Raw genomic sequence first — 22,952 nt, 5'->3', positions numbered from 1 at the left:
CATGGAGTGTATGTATTTCTATTATATTAAAATAATATAATTTAGAAAATACAAAAAGTAAATAATTTGTTAAGATAAAATAGGTATCAAATCCTCAAAAGTGCATAATATCTGACATATATACTATTTTACATCATGCATAAAAGAGAAAAAAAAAGTCCTACATGGCAAAATATCACCAACATATTTGTTTTGGAGAGCTTATCCCTGCACCTTGAACCATTTTTCCCTCACCCCCAACTTTTTAGAAAATGGCAAAAGTGACCTTGTGTGAATTTTTTTTAATTGAAAGGTAAATGTTTTATTACCATTTGACTGTTGACCATTGACACGTTAATAAATGCATAGGAGTAGCCACTCCACAAATCTCAGTCGCCTGCACCCCTTTCTTCTTCTCCCATCTTCTTGCCTTTCCTCTTCATCTTATTTCGTTCATTCTCCTCTTCTTTTTTTGTTCTTCGGCCCTTTCAACATGGATGCTATCCCTCTCTGCATAGATGCTGTGGACTTCATCCCTTTATTTTCCTTTCCTCTAGGCACTCCCGTTTCCTCCTTCATCACAGCACACCGCATGTTCGATTTTTGTGTTTCTTTAAATATATTTGAGATTGTTTGTTGCGTTGTATTATATTTTTGTATTATGTTTAAAACGAGATGTGTTGCTAAACCAATTTTGAAATGTTAAATGGATTTCATGAACCATTAAAGTCATTAACGGAAATCGAAATACGTTGAAGACTAAAATAGATTTTGAAATTTGTTGAAAGTCTTGATAGATTTCGAAATTGATAAATTTTAAAATCTATTTTAACAGATTTCAAAATCTATTGAAAATTGAAATAGATTTCGAAATTCGTTAATTAATGATTTAATAAGATTTTATAATTATATAATTTTATTAATTTATAGTGTTTTTTAATTTTTGATGAGTATTTATTATTTTATGAAAAAAATAAATTTTATGTTAATGGTTGTTGTGTAGGATCGAGAAGAGATCAAGTTGATCTTTCATTGTAAAAATTAAATAAATTTGGACCATCTCACAAGGAGATTTAACAATTTCTGTTGAATTCTTGTTTAATGTTTCCTAATATTTTGTATGACTATGCTGACAAAGGTTTGTTATTGGCATTTGTTGAGATATGACATTTTGTTACAAACATTTTCAATCTCCTGGTGGGTGAGATGTTCATAATATTGGATGACTTATCGTCGTTATTACACTTCCTGATAATAGGACAATTTTGTTATATCGAGAAGTTAAAACTTGAAGAAGCTTAGTCGACTATTGTGGAACTTTTGGGCGTGGACGTTATAAGGCATGTAAGACCGGTCTCATCTCCTTCTGATTTTGCTGAGAGGTACCTACAATGGTTCAGAAGAATATCTCATTCATACGTTATTATTACTACCAACCAAGATCAAACTAGTCATGCTCCTCAACTCCAACGACATAATCCAGATAACATGCCCGCTAGTTGTAGATCACCCATAGATTCTGATATGATGGTATGTTATCCTACATTCTTTATGTTATAAAGTTTATTTTTGAATGTTTATTAATTTTTTGTCACCGTTAATGCAAGGTTCTTTGAAACACATTGCCAGAATTTTACATACTATGATTTCTTATCATGATGTGAGCAATGGAATTATAGCATGAGATTGTACAAACTAGGCCTTGTTGTAATGCCCCAATTTAGAGTGTCATGAGTTATTGTAAACATCGAACATTTCAAAACTTTCTTTTAAAAACGCGAAAATGTATTTTTTTTCAAAAACCTCAATATTTAAACGTGTAAAAATAAATAAAATCATAATAATTCGAAAAACAATGTCCAATTACATCATTCAAGATTAATTGAAATGACCAAGGAAATAAAAATGAGTTCAATTACATTGATCCAACACTATAAATAAATAAAAACTTAAAAAACCTTAAATATTTCTCTTCATCTCGCAAGTCAATCATGCTTCACATCCGCAACTTCATTTACTCACGTATAATGAGCAATTGATTGCTTGTTATAACAAACTAAAGATCCCGATATGTCCTTGTTAAGGCTAGGTCTAGAGGAAAGAAATCGCATCCGTACACCTTCACAGACCTATGCACCGATAATAAGCAATTGATTGCTTCGATATACGTGCTGGGGGACCAACAACTTATATTGAACTTCAATAATAGGTACATGGGTAAAATAAAACAACAACGATGTGAAAACTAAAATACAGAACAATCAAAATATTTTCTTCGCCACCTCACAAAAATTGTTCCTAACAATTGTCTCCCTTCCCGCATATCTAAATTGTTGTAGGTGTGGTGTTGCTTGTCTGCGTTCAACTGAGATGGGGGGCAGGAGGGACGTCAAGGGTGATTCCTGCTTGGATTTGGCCCCATCCAATAAGACGCCAATGCTTCTCAACACGTCGACTAAGTGCTATCTTCTCACCCTTGCTAGTGCAGACAGGGGATGTAAGTTGCAACTTTGCCAAGTCATTTCTCACAGCAATTACTCTAGCCCCCGTTGACATTGATCCTATGTTCAACATTAGCATCTCTCCCTTCGCCAGCTTCGATACCTTCCCTTGTCTCTCTGACCCTTTTGTTCGGACCCCAAGAAGCCGTCTAAGCAGGAAAAAGTTTACCTGCACGATCAATACAGAATAAGGTTCAGAAGAAATAAAGGTGTTACAAACATCTCTATCTTATCTCATCTTTTCAATTGCAAAAATCATACTTGATTGATAACTCATTACTGGCAGCAAGCACAAATGGATAATTAAGAATAACTTGCCTCCAATTCAACAAAAACCTCAGGTAGTGATCCAACCTCTCCTAGAACTTGACCTACCAACCTATCGGCACGTGTCAGTGTGGGATCCATTGTTGTCCCAACACCAATTAGGCCTCCAGGTACAGCAAATTGAAGCTCATTTTGTTCGGCATACAATGAAACTATTCTTGAGTATATTGGTGTGCATCGGATATTTCCACTCTCATCTTTAACAACAATCCCAGGTCGAACTTCAATGAATTGATTCACCTTCAAAACACCCTGTAAAGAAAAATTTGTCGGGTGAGTCTGACCTTAGTCTTTTAAGCCACGTTACATAAATACCACACAAGGTTTATTTCATTCCTTGATTTCGGAATAAAAATAACAAGCATCAAACATTATATAAATTATGCATTCCAGACATCATTACTGACTTAATAACTGCAATTCAAGACAACAGCGCAAATCAAGCATGACATATAGGAAATTGACCATAAGACTTACCCTCAGAATGCTTCCACCAGCTACACCTCCTTTTATTTCATCAACCTCAAAACCAGGTTTATTGACATCAAATGATCGGATTACAATCATGTTAGGTGGAGAAACAAAGTTCCTCTCAGGGATTGGAATCTTCTTCACAATATACTCGCACACAACATCAATATTATACTTTAACTGTGCTGAAATGGGTACTACTGGTGCACCATCGGCAACAGTTCCCTGGTAAGTCACAAAAAGGGGGAAACTTTCATGTAGGCTATTGAAAAGGAATTCACTTGTGTAAAAGAAATCTATTTAAAGAAAACTCACCTGTATAAACTTTGAAATTGCTTCATGCTGATTGATTGCCACATTTTCTTGAATCAAGTCAACCTTGTTCTGAAGGATTATTATATGCTGTAGACGCATAATTTCCACAGCAGCTAAGTGCTCAGAGGTTTGTGGTTGTGGGCAGCTTTCATTAGCAGCTATGAGTAATAAAGCTCCATCCATGATTGCTGCTCCATTAAGCATAGTAGCCATGAGAATATCATGTCCCTACGGAAATTGGTAAAGTAAAAACAAATATCAGATACATGTAAAAACAAACTAAAATATATATTAAATGATTTAGCCATTTGATTGGAGACCTGTCCTTACATTGCTTATAGATACCCAAGAGTAAAAGCAAAAAATATATATGACGAAATATTAGGTGCTCTTTGCAGCACCTTTAGTTACTAGGTTAGTGAGCAGATTAAGGTGATATTGGATAAGATAATGAAACCTTAATAGCAAGGGATATATTTAGATTTGAAAAATAATTCAGAAAGGGAACAAACCAGAAATCTTGAATGCCACCAATACAACAGTTTTCTATCAACAAATAACAGCATTAGTTGTGTCCCACTACGTAAGATCAATCACATAGATCACACTATGTCGTTGGACTCGGTTAGAAACCAAATTTCTCAAGGATACTATTCACCATGAGATTCTTTAATTAATGCCCTTGGTCTCCCCATACCTCTTTTCACATGGCTAAAAAAAAGAATGCAACATGATCTATTCTCATAAGCAGTACTTCTAATAACAAGTTGTCATTTTTCTTTGATGAATCATACCAAAATATCCCCTTCTTGTGGCCACATTCATATTTCTTCAATAAACACAAATTTTCAATATTCTGAACCAGTACCTATTATGCTCCTTGTGCATTACATTTATCTTAGTATGTAAGATTGAACGTGTACTATACCACTTTTATAGCAGTACTAGAGTAACTACATACAGTAATGACTAACTAAGATGGGGGAATACAGATACGAGCAAGAGATCTCTATTGCTCATTAAGAGCACCTAAGAATTTTTCATTTTGTGTGTATATTCATACATCATGCGCATACACAAACGATATCTCATATATTCCTTCTATTTAAGGACAGAAAATATGCTAAGGAGAGATGATGTATACAAGTAAAATGTCTCAATATTATATCTTACCAAATGTGCAGGTATATCCAATATTATAGCTAAAATAAAATCTAATGAAAAACATGCATTATGCAGTCCTAAATAATAATGTGAGTCCAGAACTTTACCGGACAATCCACAAATGAAACATGTCTCAGCAATTTCATCTTGCTGTTTTCAAACCCCGGCACATCACACATAGGACCATCTTCTTTCCCACTTCCATAAGCCCTGTAAGAAACAATTAATCAGTCCACCAAAAGTTAAAATAACCTGATATCATAATGGCTAATGGAAAAATAAGCACCCACTTGTAGCACATAGGCCTTGGACACCGTTCATCTTCACACTTGTATATTTTTGCATTTGCATAGCCAAGCTTGATTGTGATGTTACGCTCCAATTCATTTTTGAAACGCACAGTCTGCGCAGCATTCATGGAAACAATAGGTCAATAGTTTAAATATCTAAAGATAAAAGGTAAGTGTAAATAATAAAACATGGCATCTTTACGTGTAATCCTGCTTTTTAAAACAGAACAGAAAAAAGCAAACAACCCCATAAAGCCTCCAGAAAGAGATAACCGCTTCCAATCAAGAGAACCCAATTCAGGTTTTCAAATACAAATAGAATTATCCATAATAAACTATAGATATTGAAAGAAACCCACTAGCCAGGTTTTACAAGCTGCATGTACCCACATACTCAGGTTGACTAAATAAAAGTCACCAGCGATAACCATACAAGATGACGAGTACATACTCTTCTCAAACCTCCACTCCACAACAAAAGAAGTGCATTGGACAAACCTAGGTCTCATAAAAATACAATAAATATGTATGTGTGTGTGTGTGCTGGGGGTAGGGGGGTTGTCAGCAATTTTTCACCTTTTAAGTCAATTTCACTCTTTAAGTAGTGAGTGACCCTAAATAATGTAAGTCTTCAAGAATAATTGTTCTAAGAAATCTATCAAGAAGAGTGACCATAAAATACTAAATGATCTGTCAAGAAATCTATCAAGGAATCTATCAAGAAATCTATCAAGGAAACTTGCATCTCTTAAAATGGCAGACCATGATATGGTGTCCTTCATGACTGAAGCCCAATCTGCTGTCGAAGAACTTAGGATGTTTTTGGAAGTAGATCCATTAGAGGATATAAAAAAGAAACTAGACAAATTCTACATGGTGTTGATCCTTTGTGCCCTACATCCCGATTTTGATCATCTCAGAGATCAACTTCTAACTAGTCATGAGGTCCCCTCTATGGAAACATTGACCACTCGCCTTCTGCGTGTCCCGGTATCTCAAACTCAAGAAGCGCATGAACTAGTGGAACCATCTGTCATGGTTGCCACACGAGGAAGAGGAGGACGTGGCACTAGAGGAGGAGGACGAGGAGGTCGGGGACGTACTCAATGCACATATTGTAAAAGGATGGGTCATACTCAAGAGAATTGCTACTCCTTACATGGTTTCCCTTCCAAAACCGCCAATATTTCGAAGACTGAAACTTCCACTTTGAAAACTGAAACCTCTACTTCTATGTTTTCTGAGGATGAATATCAAGAGTATTTAAGGTTAAAGTCTAACAGCTTGGCACAACCATCTCAATCTCCCAATACATCAACAGCCTGCGTTTCTCAATCTATGGAATGTCAAAATTCATGGGTAATTGACTCAGGTGCTTCTGATCACATTTCTGGTAATACCTCTTTGTTCTCATCTATTTCCTTTCGAGAAAAACCTCATTTCATAACCCTTGCAAATGGATCTAAAACTTCTTCCAAAGGAGTCGGTCATGTTTCTTTGTCTCCCTCCCTCAATCTCAACTCAGTCTTTTTTGTCCCTAATTGTCCTTTTAATTTAATTTCCTTAAGCCAGTTGACTAAAATGTTAAATTGTTCAATAACCTTTGATCATAAATCTTTTGTTATACAGGAGTGTGGTTCGGGGAGACAGATTGGAGAAGGATATGAAGCTGGCGGATTATACCATTTTGGATCTCGTCCAAGGGTGTCTTGTGTTGCTGCTCTTAATCCTAAAGTGCTACATGATCGACTTGGCCATCCTCATTTGTCCAAATTAAAAAAGATGTGTCCTGAACTTAGTGGTCTCCAAACCTTAGAATGTGAGTCATGTCAATTAGGAAAACATGTTAGATCTTCCTTTCCTAAAAGGTCTCAATCAATATGTAATTCTAGTTTTTCCATCATCCATTCTGATATATGGGCACCTAGTCGTATCTCCTCCTTTGGTTATAGATATTTTGTTACCTTTATTGATGAATATTCAAGATGTACTTGGGTTTATCTTATGAAAAATCGTTCTGAATTGTTAGCTATCTTTACATCCTTTTTGAATGAAATCAAGAATCAATTTGGTCAAGTAATCAAAATATTAAGAAGTGATAATGCCAAAGAGTATTTTTCATCCTCCTTTTCTGCCATCTTGAGTTCCCATGGTATCTTACATCAGTCTACTTGTCCTCATACACCACAGCAAAATGGTATAGCAGAACGAAAAAATAGACACTTGGTTGAAACTGCTCGTACCCTTTTGCTTGGTGCCCATATTCCTGTCCATCACTGGGGGGATGCCATCTTAACTGCATGTTATCTTATTAATAGGATGCCCTCCTCCTCTCTTGATAATAAAGTCCCTTTCTCCATTTTGTTTCCTAATGATCCTCTCTTTCATACATCTCCCCGAGTGTTTGGCTGTGTATGTTTTGTTCATGACATGTCTCCAGGTCTAGACAAACTCTCCGCTCGCGCTCTCAAATGTGTCTTCTTAGGCTATTCTCGACTTCAAAAAGGATATCGGTGTTACTCTCCTGAAACTAAGAAGTATTACATGTCTGCCAATGTCACATTCTTTGAACAGACTCCTTACTTCTCTCCATCTGTTCAGGATGTTTCTATCCTCCAGCAGGTCCTTCCTATTCCAATGCTTGAGTCAAATAGCTCCACTGTCTCTGTCATTCCCAGTCATAATCACAATCCTTCTACACCTGTTTCTCCACATACTGAGATCATCCCACACAGGGCCCCAATGGATAGTCCACCTCCCCAAGACAATGGTGAATCTCCTACTTCAGATTCTTCTCCCTCGTCACCTCCTCCCACGCCTCCTGGTGCAAATGATTCAGCATGGCCTATTGCCCTCAGAAAAGGTACTCGTTCCACTCGGAACCCTCATCCCATTTATAATTTTCTAAGCTATCATCGATTGTCGCCCTCCTATTTTTCTCTTTTATCCTCAGTGTCCTCTGTTGTTATACCCAAGAATGTGAAAGAAGCACTTGATCATCCTGGATGGCGACAAGCTATGATTGCAGAAATGCAGGCTCTTGACCACAGTAATACTTGGGAGCTGGTGCCCCTTCCCCCAGGAAAAAAGGCGGTTGGTTGTCGATGGGTGTATGCAGTTAAAGTTGGCCCTGATGGTGAAATTGATCGGCTCAAAGCTCGGCTTGTTGCAAAAGGTTACACTCAGGTTTATGGTCTTGATTATTGTGACACTTTCTCTCCTGTAGCCAAGATGACTACTATTCGTCTCTTCTTTGCCATGGCAGCCATTCGTCACTGGCCACTTCATCAATTGGATATCAAGAATGCCTTCCTACATGGTGATCTTGAGGAAGAAGTTTATATGGAGCAACCTCCAGGGTTTGTTGCTCAGGGGGAGTCTGGTATGGTATGCAAATTGCATCGATCTCTATATGGCCTCAAGCAATCCCCACGTGCTTGGTTTGGAAAGTTTAGCTCCATTGTTCAAAAATTTGGGCTAAAACGCAGTGAAGCAGACCATTCAGTTTTTTATTGTCATTCTTCTCTCGGGAAATGTGTTTACTTAATAGTATATGTTGATGATATTGTCATTACAGGAAATGATGCTGTTGGAATATCTCAACTAAAAGAGTACTTGTGTAGACATTTTCAAACCAAGGATCTTGGAAGTCTCAAATATTTCTTAGGCATTGAAGTAGCGCAATCAAAAGATGGAGTTGTAATCTCCCAAAGGAAGTATGCTCTTGATATATTACAAGAAACAGGCATGATTGATTGTAGACCGGTAGACAGTCCCATGGACCCAAACCAGAAATTAAGGACAGAAGAAGGTGAATTATTCTCCGATCCAGAGAGGTATAGGAGGCTGGTTGGCAAACTGATTTATCTCACTATTACAAGGCCAGATCTATCCTTTGCAGTTGGAGTGGTTAGTCAGTTCATGCAGGCTCCATGTATTGACCATTGGAATGCTCTCATTCGCATTCTAAGGTATGTAAAGAAGGCTCCCGGGCAAGGATTGTTATATGAAGATAAAGGAAGCATTCATGTCTCTGGGTATTGTGATGCAGATTGGGCAGGTTCACCTATTGATAGACGGTCTACAACAGGATATTGTGTTTTTCTGGGAGGAAACATTATTTCATGGAAAAGTAAGAAACAGAATGTAGTAGCTCGATCAACCGCGGAAGCCGAGTATAGGGCAATGGCATCACTAACATGTGAACTTATATGGGTGAAACAATTCCTTCAAGAGGTTAAATTTTGTGACATCCATACTATGAAGATGTATTGCGACAATCAAGCTGCTCTCCACATTGCATCAAATCCAGTGTTTCACGAGAGGACTAAACATATAGAAATTGATTGTCATTTTGTTCGTGAAAAGTTGTTGACCAAAGAAATATGTACTGAGTTTATTGGGTCAAACGATCAACTCGCAGATGTATTGACCAAGTCATTAAGGGGTCCTCGGATTGAGTTTATTTGTTCCAAGCTTGGTACATACAATTTGTATGCTCCAGCTTGAGGGGGAGTGTTAGGATATTTATCCTATTTTATCATCATTATAGTGTGTCAAGGGTTACCCTATTATCATGATTATATTATGTCTAGGATTACCCTATTTATCATGATTATATTGTGTCTAGGGTTACCCTATTTATCATGTATTTGTGTATCAATTTATTCTTATAAATAGAAGATTGTGAGAGGGATCAATCAAGCCCTCTAGAATTATTTTACAGTTTCAATCTTAAGTTGGTATCAGAGCGGGTCGATCCCGCTCTGGTTTCTGTCTCGTAATATATATTTGTCCGGCGCCACAGTTCTTTGTCGCCCGCCGCTGCCCGCCGCCGGCCACCGTCAACCGTCGGCCACCGTCGGCCGTCGCCGGCCACCGTCCGGCCACCGTCTCCGGCCACCGTCTCCGGCCACCGTCTCCGGCCACCGTCTCCGGCCACCGTCACCGCCCGCCATTGCCGGCCACCGTCGTCCATCACTGTCAAAGTTTCCTTCGTCTAAACCCTTAGGGTTTTCTTGTTCTTCGTTAGTACTATTCGTCTTCTTCAGAAATGGCGTCTGGCAGTACTCTTTCCTTCTCTGGAAGTCCATCAATTACCTCCGAGAAGCTAAATGGAAAAAATTATCTATCATGGTCTGCTGCCGTTGAAATGTGGTTCCTTGGCCAAGGGCATTATGACCACCTTGAGCGAGATGGAAGCCATGTGCCTACTGAAAAAGCTGATCAGTGGAAACAAGCAGATTTCCAGTTGTGTGCCCTGTTATGGCAATCAGTGGAACCCAAACTTTTTGTATCTTTGAGGGCTTTCAAAACTTGTCACTCCTTTTGGAAGAAAGCCCAAAGCATTTATGCCAACGATATTCAACGTCTCTATGACACTACTAACATGGTATCAGAGCCATGGTTAGAGCCTATCCTAGCGAGTTCTAAGTGGGCATTCTATTCTTCTCTTCCACCCGCAATCGGGCCGCTATCGGACCACCCAATTTCTACTATCACGCACGAGATGTCTATACCTCGGCGTGAAGGGGGTGTGTTGGAAGTCCCACATCGACTAGAGATAAGGCCAAATTATAATATATAAGTGAGGTGCAAACCTCACCTTACAAGCCGGTTTTGTGGAGTTGAGTTAGGCTTAAAATCCACTACTAACAATGAGCATTAAAGACGCCCATTTCGACCACCACATCCTCCTCAATTGCTCCTACCTCCTTTTCCTCGTGGTGCTACCATTAATGATGTTTCAATCATATCAATTGAATTCTCATCTTTTACCGATGTAGGCACCTAAAGAAGTCTAGTAAATAAGCTATCCATTGACGAAATTTCAATAACTTATGGAGTTTTTTGTTGACATCTTCTAATGAATCAGCCACAAAGAAATTCTTTAATTCTTCTACTACAACTCGAGCCTTTCTTATATGAGAAACCATATCATGATTGATTTGCTTGAGTGCGGCTACTCTTAGAGTTGCCTGAAAGAGACATTGTACGTCATTAGCAAAAATGTCTTGTGGCATTTTCCAAAAATGAGAAGCATGTCTTATAAGATCTCAAAATTTCTAAGATCTCAAAATTTCTAAGATCTCTTGCTCAACATATTGTCATAAAACGACACATAACCGAAAATCCAATTTCTACCACTAAGGTTTTTCTTCACCTGGAAGAGTACAAACATCTTGTTCAAGATGATTATGGTATCCTTGACCAAGAAACCATAACTCTACAAAAGCGGAGCAAGATAAGTAATTTTTCCAATTGAGCTTTGTAGTGGTAATAGTAGGAGTAGCAGATAGAGAAGAAGTCATTCCAATAGGAGAAGCCATTCCATGTGTAAGCGACGTCCAACAAAACAAAAGGACAAGGACAACAACACGTTTAGGAGGCTCTAGCCAGACAAACAGCAGCAACGTGGTGTGATTCCAGCACCGGGAAGGCAACGCGTGACAAACACGCACTTGAAGCTGACCACAAAACAACAGCACATGGTGTGCTTCTCGAGGCTCACCTAACCTTGCCTTTGTCGGAGAAGATGCGATGACAAACAGTGAAGGCAATGGCAAACAACAGAGGCAACAACAGATGACAACAGCTAATGGTGCCCATGACAACCAGTGAAGATGAAATAATTTTGGCTCTTGATACCAAGTTGAAAATTTTGAATTAAGTAAAACAATGTATTTTTCTTACTACATTGTTACAATTTACTATTGTATTTAGAGTACAAAGGAGCAAAATACAAAGGTACTTCCTAAAACCCTAACTTGATGGATTCCCCCATACATAAACAATAGTAATAAAGAAACATTACATTTCAACATATATAAATCCGGCAATACTCACTTTATAAACCGGTTTGCAGTGTTCAATTAAACCTAAATCACGTTGTAAGAAAGAGAAACATTCCAAGACAAAGGAATACCTGGACACCTGATATTGCTTTCACAACTGTTGACTTGCCATGTGCCACATGACCAATAGTGCCTGTCAGGATGCAATTCTATACATCAATATCAACCGTCACAGATAGAAGAGAAGCTTACACAACTTATGTTGTACACTTTAATTTTCATGAGGCATCAGTACATTTTAATTACATTATATGCGCTAAATCACAAAAACGTGCGAAAACATTACCAATATTAATAGTAGCTTGCCGAGATATGACTTCGGGAGAAAGTGGATGCAACTTTGTCACATCCAACTTACTCAGGTCTTGCTCCATCAAACCCTTCCGCGACATTTTGGCAGATTTCGATGGGATCTTAAGTGGCGAAACTGTTTTGTGACTTGACAACTAAACTATCTGCATGTATATATAACACGGGACAACAAAAAACCTGTATCAGAATCTATCATGTTTGTACATCTTGAAATGTACATGTATTACATTACATACATTAGACAGAATCTAATCCTCTATTGTCTTATCCTACCACAACCCCTCACCGGTGAGGGATAAAATATGTATACTTCACGCAGATTTATTATTTTGTAATAAATAAAATTAAATACTACAAGTGTGTCCAAAATAATATTGTTCAACGCTTTTGGGTATAATTTTCTAACATATAAAAATGGTGCACAGAAAACCCTTTAGATTTGTAGCATTTATGAATATATTGTTCAACCTTCAGTCAGGCACCAAAGCCCAACAAGCACAGCCTTTTTTCACACATTCTTTTTTGCAAGAAACTTGAGTAGATTGCCGAATTGGGAATGAGTAAAGATGAATTACTTAAAAAATACTTTAAGTCTTTTCAAAGAGGACAAAATCGATATAATTTTCCTTTTGCATAATTTCAATTTCCAAAAGCAATTAACACATTGCGGAACAACATAGTTGATCACCATCATGATTATCAAATTCGCGTGTCGTTCGAGTTTAGTTTACGTTCCCACACCCATTATCCGAGTTCACTCAGAAGCAAACTCATTTTTGGAGCAGGATTGGTAGGCTCGCTGTGAACTCGGTGAGCTCGGCGAAACTCACGAGCTTGCAATCGAGTTGGAGAGTCCATAGGGGTTTTCTTTTTAGCCCAAAAGAACGCCATTGATTGTCTTTTCTTGTGCGGAAATAAAAAAGCTCACCGCAATTTCGTTCTTCTCCTACAACTCGCTGTTCTGGTCTCTATTCGCCACGTGTCGTTCTCTTCTCCGGTCACCCAAACTCCTCGTCGTTTCGCTGCGTGGTGGCACGTCGTGCTCTCTGGTTGCGATTCTCTCAGCTCGCGAATTTTCTGTTTGCAGTTCTCCGAAAATGGAAGCTCCGACAGCACTTGGAATTTATGATTTGAGCTCGACGAGAGTGACTAGGTTTTCCTTGGCGCTCAAGGATATGTGAACCAATTGGCCTTGGGATTAGAAATGATTGTGGGCTTTTCAATATGGGCCATAACTTAATGTACAATTAGAAGTTTTGCTTCTTACACCCCCACAATTGCTAACTACACGACGACAGTGCTTTGCGGTCCAGTGGTGACAATGCAGAGGCAGCAGAGCGTCGTGGTGCACAGTGGGCAGCGTCTTGCAAACCTACAAGGGAGGAGTCAACGTAAAATTATATTACGAGGGTATTTTGGTCTTTTGATTTTACGAAAGAGGTGTAGGTAGCGATTATGTGAATCCAGGAAGCAAAAGCCTATTTAGAATATTTAGAACTTGGATCTTTTGATCTTTCGGCCTTCTTTACTATGTCGTGCAGGTAGCAACTATGAGGTATAGCTAAAAATCAATCTAATCACTTCCTAGAGGATGAAAATCCTTGATCGATTGTATATAGTGATATACTTTTGCTTCCAGTTACCCCATTATTAGTAAATGTACTCTACTCTCACTCTTGCAAAAAAAAGAAAAAGAAAGAAAACGCTGGAGTTTAAAAGAGATATTGTAACATCACAAACAGTTATAAAGCTATTAACATGTTTAAAACTCACCGCTGAGATGGAAAGAATTAAAATTTTATTATTCTATTGTGTAGACAAACAATATAACAAATAGTCTTCAAATAAAATATGCAACTTAAATTACCTTGTCTTCAAATTTTATTCAGAAGTAAAAATAAATAAAATCATCAAGTTCTTTTTATCCTCTTGCCACTTTATACCTTATTAGTCTGTATTATCACCTACTCTCGTATAACACACGGGCTATACAATCATCACACACAATCAAACAAATAGGAGTAAGCTAACTCGAAAACTATTAACCAATAAAAAAACTCAAAACAAAGCATTAATCATTATATTAGTGTCATAAATGAATTATTCAAACATGGTCATCACAACAACAATTTTTAACACGTTGTCTAACTTTTGTATCCTATTGTACAAACCAGTTCACCAAACACAAGGTGGTTTGAATCATCCTTTCATCACAGTATGGACTTGTCTCCTGTAAGGACTTACGAGTAACAACTTCGGAGCATCACATACCTGATACTATACTCAGCAACGAGCCAGAACCGAAAGACAAAACATCATTTCCCTCCCAACTGCCTCACACATGCGAGATGGTGTAGCACTCAAACACATCCTCTTCCATTGCGTCACACGGGCAAAAGAGACATCCTCGAATTTAGTAGGTACATCAAGAAGACACCCTAATAAACTTGTTTTACATTCTTACATAGATAATCAAGCATGACAATCATAACAACCTCTCGACCAACACAAGCTAACCAAAAGCAATAACAATCATGCAACTACCTTACCTTAGGCTCGGACAACCCCAAAAGAAAACAAAAACTAGCGTATGCAATTAACTAAACAAGTTAGATTTCAATAAGTAAAAGGCAGCCAACTCGAGCAATTAACAAAATATACTATTGCAGCAACACTACTACCAAACCATATAAAAAACAATACCTAAAGTCCTCACAACAAATTGAAAGTATTCAATCAATGGTAGCCAAACACAAATAATTAAATCTGAACCGGCTGTAATAATTCTGCTGTAGTAATTCTATTACAATAACACACCAAATAACTCCTAATACTCTCATAACAGGTTCGAATTCAATCACATGAGGACAAGAATTCATGCTTTTTAAATAAAGTACCATATTGATATGATATGCATAGAAAAAGAGTAATATAACGTACATGCAATAAAGCGTTAGACGATCCTAACCGTTTAGGTATTATACGTGTATTATCGTTTAAGCATTCTCTATTTGAGTAACTTATAGGGTTTATGTTATTTTTAATATATAAATTTTAGGGCTTTGTATTTAATATTCTAGACGTCTCACATTGTTTAACCCTATTTCGTTTAGACATTTTGTTAAACTTCAAAACTAGATATACTTAGACAATCTTATCTTAACACATAGTATTTAAATAATATTGTCTTAACAAGTATATAAGATATTTCAATTTACACTATAACATTTATTCAAATGATAATATACATATAACCATATATTATATCAATTTATAAAAAATGCAATATTAAATGTCTTTATTATTAAAACAATAATACTTAATATCTATAGTTTTGCATAATATTTACAACGTGACTTAGTTAATTCAAAAATAACTTTAAAATATAAAATATAGTAATTAATATTATAATTGTTATTTGAAAATAATTATATTTATATTTGCCGTGTACCAAGTGTTAGAATTGAGTTCATCAATTCATTTTTAATTAATTTCCAAGATAGACTTTACATAAAGCTTAAGTTGAAGTTAGTTAAAATCCATGAGAATGGTGAATATAGGGTAGAGTGGAAATAGAGAAAGAGAGTAACAAAACTTGTTCTCTTAATTATTTTGCAAAGACAATAAAATCTTAACCAGTTTTCCAACCTTCACACACAAATGACCATATACATTGGGATCATTATAAAATATCCGGAAAAATACTTAACCTTTTACCTTTTAAGTCCACAGCAAATAGGAAAAGAAGAGAGCAAAAGGTTCCTTTGAATCATCGTTTTCTTGTCCTCTTTCTCTTGTTTTAAATATGGAAGAAAAAGAATACATGATTTCACAAAACCCACCTAATTCAAACTAACGGAAATCGAATTTCAAGACGGACTTCAACAATTTGTCCTCTATACCCATTTGCTAAAGATTTTTAATAGGAATTACCACTCTAATGTAAAAATTCAGAAAAAGAGACTTCTGAATGCAATGAAATTGTGCCTTTTCGCTTCCCCATTGAGTGATTCTCCACTCCCATCCCAGCTAAAGGAAAGCTCAAATTCTCCTGCTGATAAGCATATTGGAAGGCCTACATCATACTCATGTAAACAAACCAAAGCTGGCAGTGATTGATAGACTTCTGAAAGCTGGTCATTATAAATGTCTTGATCATCTTGAGTTTTTTCAATTGCCGGCAAACAAAAGGTGCTGTCAACTAAGAAATGGTGGTTGATTTTCAAAAGGAAGCTCTACTGGTGTTGCATTACCATAAAACTCTTCCAAATTGTAGAAAGTTCTCTGTGAGGGAAGGAAGATGTGAACAACAACATCACCTGTAACCAATAAACAATCACTAGAGCCACAAGGATCTCACAGTACTCAACAAGATTACCAAACCAAGCCTAATCTAGAACCAGTGAAGCAACCGTTTCCATTAATTAACTACAAGCATAGGCCAAGTGCACTCTTGATCTGTAAAATTATATAGGCTTTTTGGATGACACAATTTTTTGTTGATTGGCTAAAACGGCTCTGGTGGGATCAAAGAGGGTAGAATCTTCTCTGAGGTATGGTGTTGCATCATGTCGGAGTACAATGTATTTAACAAGTTTTGTCTTTGCAGGTGTATGTTTTATACATCTTGTTGGAGTGCAATGGCCAACTACAAGGGATTTCTTCGGGTAAATGCAGACAATTAAAGGGCTTTACTGAATTGATGTACTCCTGCTCTCTGCAGCAGACTCTGTTCTTTGTTAATTTTCAAGTAGATATTTTATCCTTCAAGAAAATGCAGTTCCTCCCTTTCTAAAAGTTTTCTTCTTTTCCTCATAAAAGAAACTGGGTAGAAATTTAAGATATAAAACTTAAGAAACATGTTTTTTAGTAAGATGGCATCAATTTCAGTGGCAGCACTACATGGTACCTGTTAGAAGGGAGGTTGGAGTACGATGGCAATGGCATGTAAAGCTTTGTTCTTAAGTGATAACAAGATTTCTATTAGCAGGTTATGCTATTATAATTTAAAATCACTTACCGAAGTCCAACAGGGTCCATGAGTTAGGCTTTGTATCTCCTGTTGGAATTTTTCCATATTTCTTCTCAGCTCGATCTCTCATCCTGGACCTAAAATGCAATATCAACAAAAATGAAATCCTCAAAAATTGCCTTCTCAATATAAAGATATCAGTGACAAAGCCCTTACCCGATAGCATCAATCTGGGGACGAGAAAATGCTGTAGCTATGATAAAAAATCGGGTCCAGTAAACAAGTGGCTTCACAAACAAGACCTTTATATCTGCTGCCTTAACCTCACTTGCAACCGAAGCCAATTCCACAGCAACTACAAATATGACCCTTAGCAATTAGACAGTATTTGAGGCTCGGTACATTTCTTCCTCTCTTAAATAGTTTTGTATAAGCAGAAAGTAACTGAACTAGTTTTTCGAACAGTTGAACACACTTGTATTCAGGGGAAATTAACATGATCTTACAGAAAGATTCCATGGTACAGAACAATTAAACAGAAAAGTAAAAACCAATGCACTCAACTGAGAAGACATATTTATAAATTAGGTGTTAGCAGAGAGGATTTTCTACTTCGAAACACACAAAGAAGATTCATTCAAGTACTTAATAAAATTATAATTGCCCCGCTAAAATTTCTTTGTATATGTTTAATGTTATAACAATAAACATGGAGATTAACTGTGTTCACACATATGTAGTAATATTCTTACAAACAGAATCTACTTACTCATCAATTAAGTCAGAATGACACAGAACTGAAAGCCTGGCCAAATCCAAGCACAACAGGTATATGGTGGAGAGTGGCCATGGAGGCACGTTAAGTAGCATGATTTTGTTCACAAGCACACACGAAAACAATTACATTTATCAGTTAAACAACCATATCGATAAAAATCTTTCACCAACAAATAGATAAGCTAAACAAATTCAAAATATCAAACAGGCTGAGTCCAGTAAAAACATATGAGCTTAGGTTATTTATTTAAATGAGGCTCCAATCACCCAACAAAGGTGAAGGAAGATCAGGGTATTTATGGGTATCCACTTCCCTTTACAGCCCCATGGCAGCAAGAATATTCTTTATTTTCATCTGCATTAATTTATTTCAACTTTATTCTCCCAGAATTTATGCTTTATACCTGCATGCGTATCCATGTACATGGGGAACACACCCTAAAAGTCTAGGCTATTAAGGAGAAAGAATAATGCACTTCAATACATCATCAAACATTCATAATACCCAAGTTCCTATCATAGGCCACCACCCATAAGAGCTGATGTCTCACGGCTTTCATTCTAGGCACTTCATTTAACTCCGTGTTGTTCAGAACCCCAGAACCCTTAGTGTAGTCCTTTATGACACACCAACAACTGGCTGTGATACCGACTCATAAGTACTGAAACACATGGGAATTCAACCTCAAAAGCTAGCCATCAAGTGGGGAAGAACAAAGCACTTAAATACTCCACCAAAGATTCCATGTTACTCAATGTGTGACTTAAGCACACCACAATAACCAAGTTCCTATCGCTCTACAAATTGTATATATATTTTTAAATCTCTAAGTAATATACCTACCTAAAAACTATAGAAATGAACTCGCCTATTTTTAATATTGTTATTCCTAAATTGCTTTACAAGATTCTTATGTAATTTATCATCCTTCAGATAATCTGACAGACGAATCTTCTTAAAGAAACCTGATATAATCCAAAAGGTTGAAAGACAGATTGTACATGAATGTAAACAAGGTGGAAAAAAATTCTTTGACAAAACTTCCTTCCAGCTTACATGACAGGCTTTCAGCATCATCGTCAATCTCTGCGCTAGCAGGCTTTTTGTCTTTTCTACTAAATACCACTTTTCCATAATTATTAATTAAATCTTCATACATTTCATCTGTGTCTTCATTTACATCCTGCAAAGTACACAACTTTCGTTACTTACGTCCCCTTAATGCTGATCATCAACCGCAATTTAACATGACAAAGTTTACATAAGTATCTAAGTTTCATTAGAAAGGATGTCAGTTGAAATTTGATGTTATAAATCCATGCAGCACACAAACAAATAAAATGTGTAAAAGAGTCCTATAAAAGAGAATTGACCTATATTCTCATTTTAGCAGTTAACATCCAAGTGAGTTCATAAGGTACACTGTTTTCAAGACTAGAATATATTGCGATGAATAACGAGGGGATTGGAAAAATAAATGTGGCGAAGATGACAAGGTTCACTTGTTGTCACGAAGATAAAGGACAAGAAAACTGATACTGTCTTTTTTCCTCAAAAAGCAGTCTTTTTCACCAAAATGAGGGTGAAATAGGGGAATTAAATTTGTAATTGAAAATTTTAAAGCAAGTAATTGCATGCCTAAGTCAACATTTTATAAAAGTAAGCTTTCAAATTTTCAATTCCTCACCTTATGGAAGACAAAACTTTGTTGTTCCTTAAGTACTTATAATGTTTTCCAACCAAAATTGGAATTTCACATCAATAATTATCATAATAAAGGTTGGTAATCAATATATGTTAATAATGTAAAACTCCAATTTAAACAACAGAAGGATACTTGTATCTAAGTCTTTTACTCTCTTGGAATCCAAAATTCAAACTCAACCCAGAAGATTTATAAAGTGCTACAATGTTATCCAAACTGTAGCTGGACTGTAAACATGATATTATTTATACTAAATTAAATTAACCAACAATTTAAAAAAAAAAACGAAAATTGCAAGGAACAAGATTATATTTTACCGAGAAAAAGCTGTCTTCGGCTTTTCTACCGAATGCGAAGCTCGACAGTGAGTTTCGCTTAATGGACTTGAAACCATTGATGGTGTGTTGCTGTGAAGAAAGATCCTTTATGCACCAACGGCTGAAAACCATTCTGGGTCTGGGAGAACACTTGGCTTCCAGATGAACCAGTTTGCCGGAAAAATTCACCGTCAGCACGATGCCGGCACCGGCGAGAGACAGGGCAGTGGATGATGGTAGCATTTGTCGCTGCGAAAAGAGATATTTAGGAAACAGAAGGATAGGGAAATGAAATGAGCCCGGCTGTCGCGATATTAATGTAATTTCGTTCATTTTATTATTATTATTATTATTATTAAACAAACACTTCAATAGTTCCATTTCTCTTATTTAAACATTTGTAAAAGATTTTTTTTTACAAACTAAAATGAATCTAATTTGTAAAAAATATATATACCTTATAAATTTGTTAATTTTAATTTATGTTAAAAAAAATTTTAATTTTTGAAAATTATATTATATTTTTCTCTTGAATTTTTTATATATGATCGTCCAGTCAAACACGATCCGAATCATAAATCATAGTTCGGATAGTCAATTTCTAGTTTGGAAAATAAACCAATGAGTTACCAAAAAGACTATTCGGTCATACATCAACCTCAATAGTCAAGCACCAACTCGATGAGCAAACTAGTGAGCTTGATCGTGTTCACTAAACAGACGGCTTGTCCATGTACTAGCTCGAAGAACCAACCAATGAGTCTGATAAATAAGTCACCAAACAAGTTAGCTGCCCATGTACCCACCCGAATGGTCCAACAATAACTCAAGAAGCAAACTAGCAAGTTTGACAATTGGTCACCAAAAAGGTTAGGAGCCATGCACAAACTCGGATAACCAAACATTAGAGAGCGTCAAACCTTGAATTGGACCAATAAGAATTAATGATACCAAGGTAGATTAACCTTAAAATTGATCAACTTAATACTAAGATGTAATGATTTACAATTGGGTAGTAATTTGACCAACTTTAATTAAAAGTCCACCACAAAACTTATAAATAAAGGTTTGAGCTAAGAAAGTAGGTTACATACATTCATTATTGCATTAATTGTTATATGTCTAACTCTAAAGTGATTTTGACATCGAAATACCTTCTATATATATCATCCAATCTGTCTAGGTACACAAGAGATCCCTTATTAGATAACAATTGAATTTCGGATAACACAACAAAACTCGGATAATTAATCTTGTCCCGAAATTGAAATAAAAAATAATTAGTATACTGCAAATATGATTTTTTTTTCTCTCTATAATATTTAGTGTCGTAATAGAAAATATAATGTAGAACTCTTATGAAAAATTATGATTTAAAACTACTTTTATTTTATTTATTATAATAAAGAGAATATATTCTTAAAAAAAATATTCTCTTTCTAGATATAACAATACTATAATCGTGATTAACTCACTTTTCACTATGATCATTTCGTGCAATACCATGATCCGAACCATAAATCATAGTTCGGATAATCAATCTCTAGTTTGGGAAATAAACCAATGAGTCATCAAAAAGACTATTCGGTCATACATCAACCTGAATAGTCAAGCACCAACTCGATGAGCAAACTAGTGAGCTTGGTCGTGTTCACTAAACAGACGACTTGTCCATGCACTAGCTCGAAGAGCCAACCAATGAGTCTGATAGATAAGTCATCAAACAGGTTAGCTGCCCATGCACTCACCCGAATGGTCCAACACTAACTCAAGAAGCAAACTAGGAAGCTCGACAATTGGTCACCAAAAAGGTTAGCCAGCCATGCACCAACTCGGATAACCAAACATTAGAGAGCGTCAAACCTTGAATTGGACCATTAAGAATTAGAAATTTACATTATCCTAATTAACAAAACTCCCCCAATTTACTTGCAAGATACTCTATACATTGAAACATTATAATGATTATCAAGACACATTATTATCAATAAAAACTTAAATAGATGACTCAAAAGATATATACAAATGAAAAATGACTCACATTCAACATATAACAGAAAAAAATCATGAAAACAAATGACTAAAATTGTCAAAGAAATTAATATGTCCAAATTAAAAAACTCACCGCAATAATCAATCATATGATATGAATTATTCAATGAAACGAGCAAAGAAAAAAAAATCCTTAAAAGAAATTAAAAATTCTAGAAAAATAATTGATAATATATTTTAAAACAATCATTAAAAAATATTTATATTAAAATAATTAAATTTTACTATTTTTAAACTACCGTTATATTATTTTCTAAATCTTTATTAACTCGTATTATTTTTAAATTAATATCACTTTTCTCATCTTTATAAATGACTTGAAAAGCCACCTCCTCTCGTGAATAAAAGAAAGTCAAAGTGTAAGTAAATAAATTTTGGGGGTCCACTGCCACCTTTTGTCATGATCCAATTGCTAAAAGGTCAACAAGTACTTATCCATTCCATATTTCTATTATCTCATTTATAGCAAAAATGATAAAAACTTTTATATTAATATCTTATACCAAACTTTGACATTCAAAGCATCAATGTATTCTTATTTTATAGAAGACTATTTCAATAATAACATTAAAAAGTTAACAAAATTTAATACATTTCAATTATTTTTTATCATATGTGAATATGAATAAAGATGAAGTATATTTCCTGTTATAAAATTTTATGAACAAACTACATTCAACCATTAACAATCTATAATCATTGAATTTTCAATTTGGTAAGTACAACAACCTTCCAATGAAATTCATCATTCATCTTATTGATTAAGTTACTTTCCAAGTATAACAACAACAACATCAACATACAAATTCCCTTCACTTAAATAAAATTTTGCTAACCCATAACACAAATATCTCCATTACACAAAAATATATAATTAATTTCTAAAGATAACAAAAGACAAAGACAGCACAATCT

The 22,952-nt window shown here is 35.8% G+C and overlaps 2 protein-coding genes across 2 annotated transcripts; both read right to left on the bottom strand.

Annotated features, from left to right (window-relative positions):
- Positions 1-2,133: 2,133 nt before the first annotated feature.
- On the bottom strand, positions 2,134-13,377 carry LOC108334112 (eukaryotic translation initiation factor 2 subunit gamma-like). Its single transcript, XM_052870596.1, has 9 exons — positions 13,142-13,377; positions 12,188-12,356; positions 11,973-12,034; positions 5,048-5,160; positions 4,865-4,967; positions 3,594-3,821; positions 3,285-3,503; positions 2,799-3,059; positions 2,134-2,649 (listed from the first exon to the last, which is right to left on the bottom strand). The coding sequence occupies exons 2-9, from the start codon at positions 12,291-12,293 to the stop codon at positions 2,341-2,343; spliced, it is 1,401 nt and encodes a 466-aa protein (XP_052726556.1). The 5' UTR covers positions 12,294-12,356; positions 13,142-13,377; the 3' UTR covers positions 2,134-2,340.
- A 2,574-nt stretch (positions 13,378-15,951) lies between these two features.
- LOC108332403 (protein Iojap, chloroplastic) lies at positions 15,952-20,290 on the bottom strand. Its single transcript, XM_017567655.2, has 5 exons — positions 19,986-20,290; positions 19,020-19,146; positions 17,402-17,540; positions 17,234-17,322; positions 15,952-16,532 (listed from the first exon to the last, which is right to left on the bottom strand). Exons 1-5 carry the CDS (start codon positions 20,226-20,228, stop codon positions 16,411-16,413), a joined length of 720 nt encoding a protein of 239 aa, XP_017423144.1. The 5' UTR covers positions 20,229-20,290; the 3' UTR covers positions 15,952-16,410.
- Positions 20,291-22,952: the final 2,662 nt, after the last annotated feature.

The sequence above is a fragment of the Vigna angularis genome, chromosome 11, assembly GCF_016808095.1.
Source record: "Vigna angularis cultivar LongXiaoDou No.4 chromosome 11, ASM1680809v1, whole genome shotgun sequence".
NCBI classification, from domain to species: domain Eukaryota; kingdom Viridiplantae; phylum Streptophyta; class Magnoliopsida; order Fabales; family Fabaceae; genus Vigna; species Vigna angularis.
Note: the sequence above shows the minus strand (reverse complement) of the source record. Positions and strands in the feature narration are given on the sequence as shown.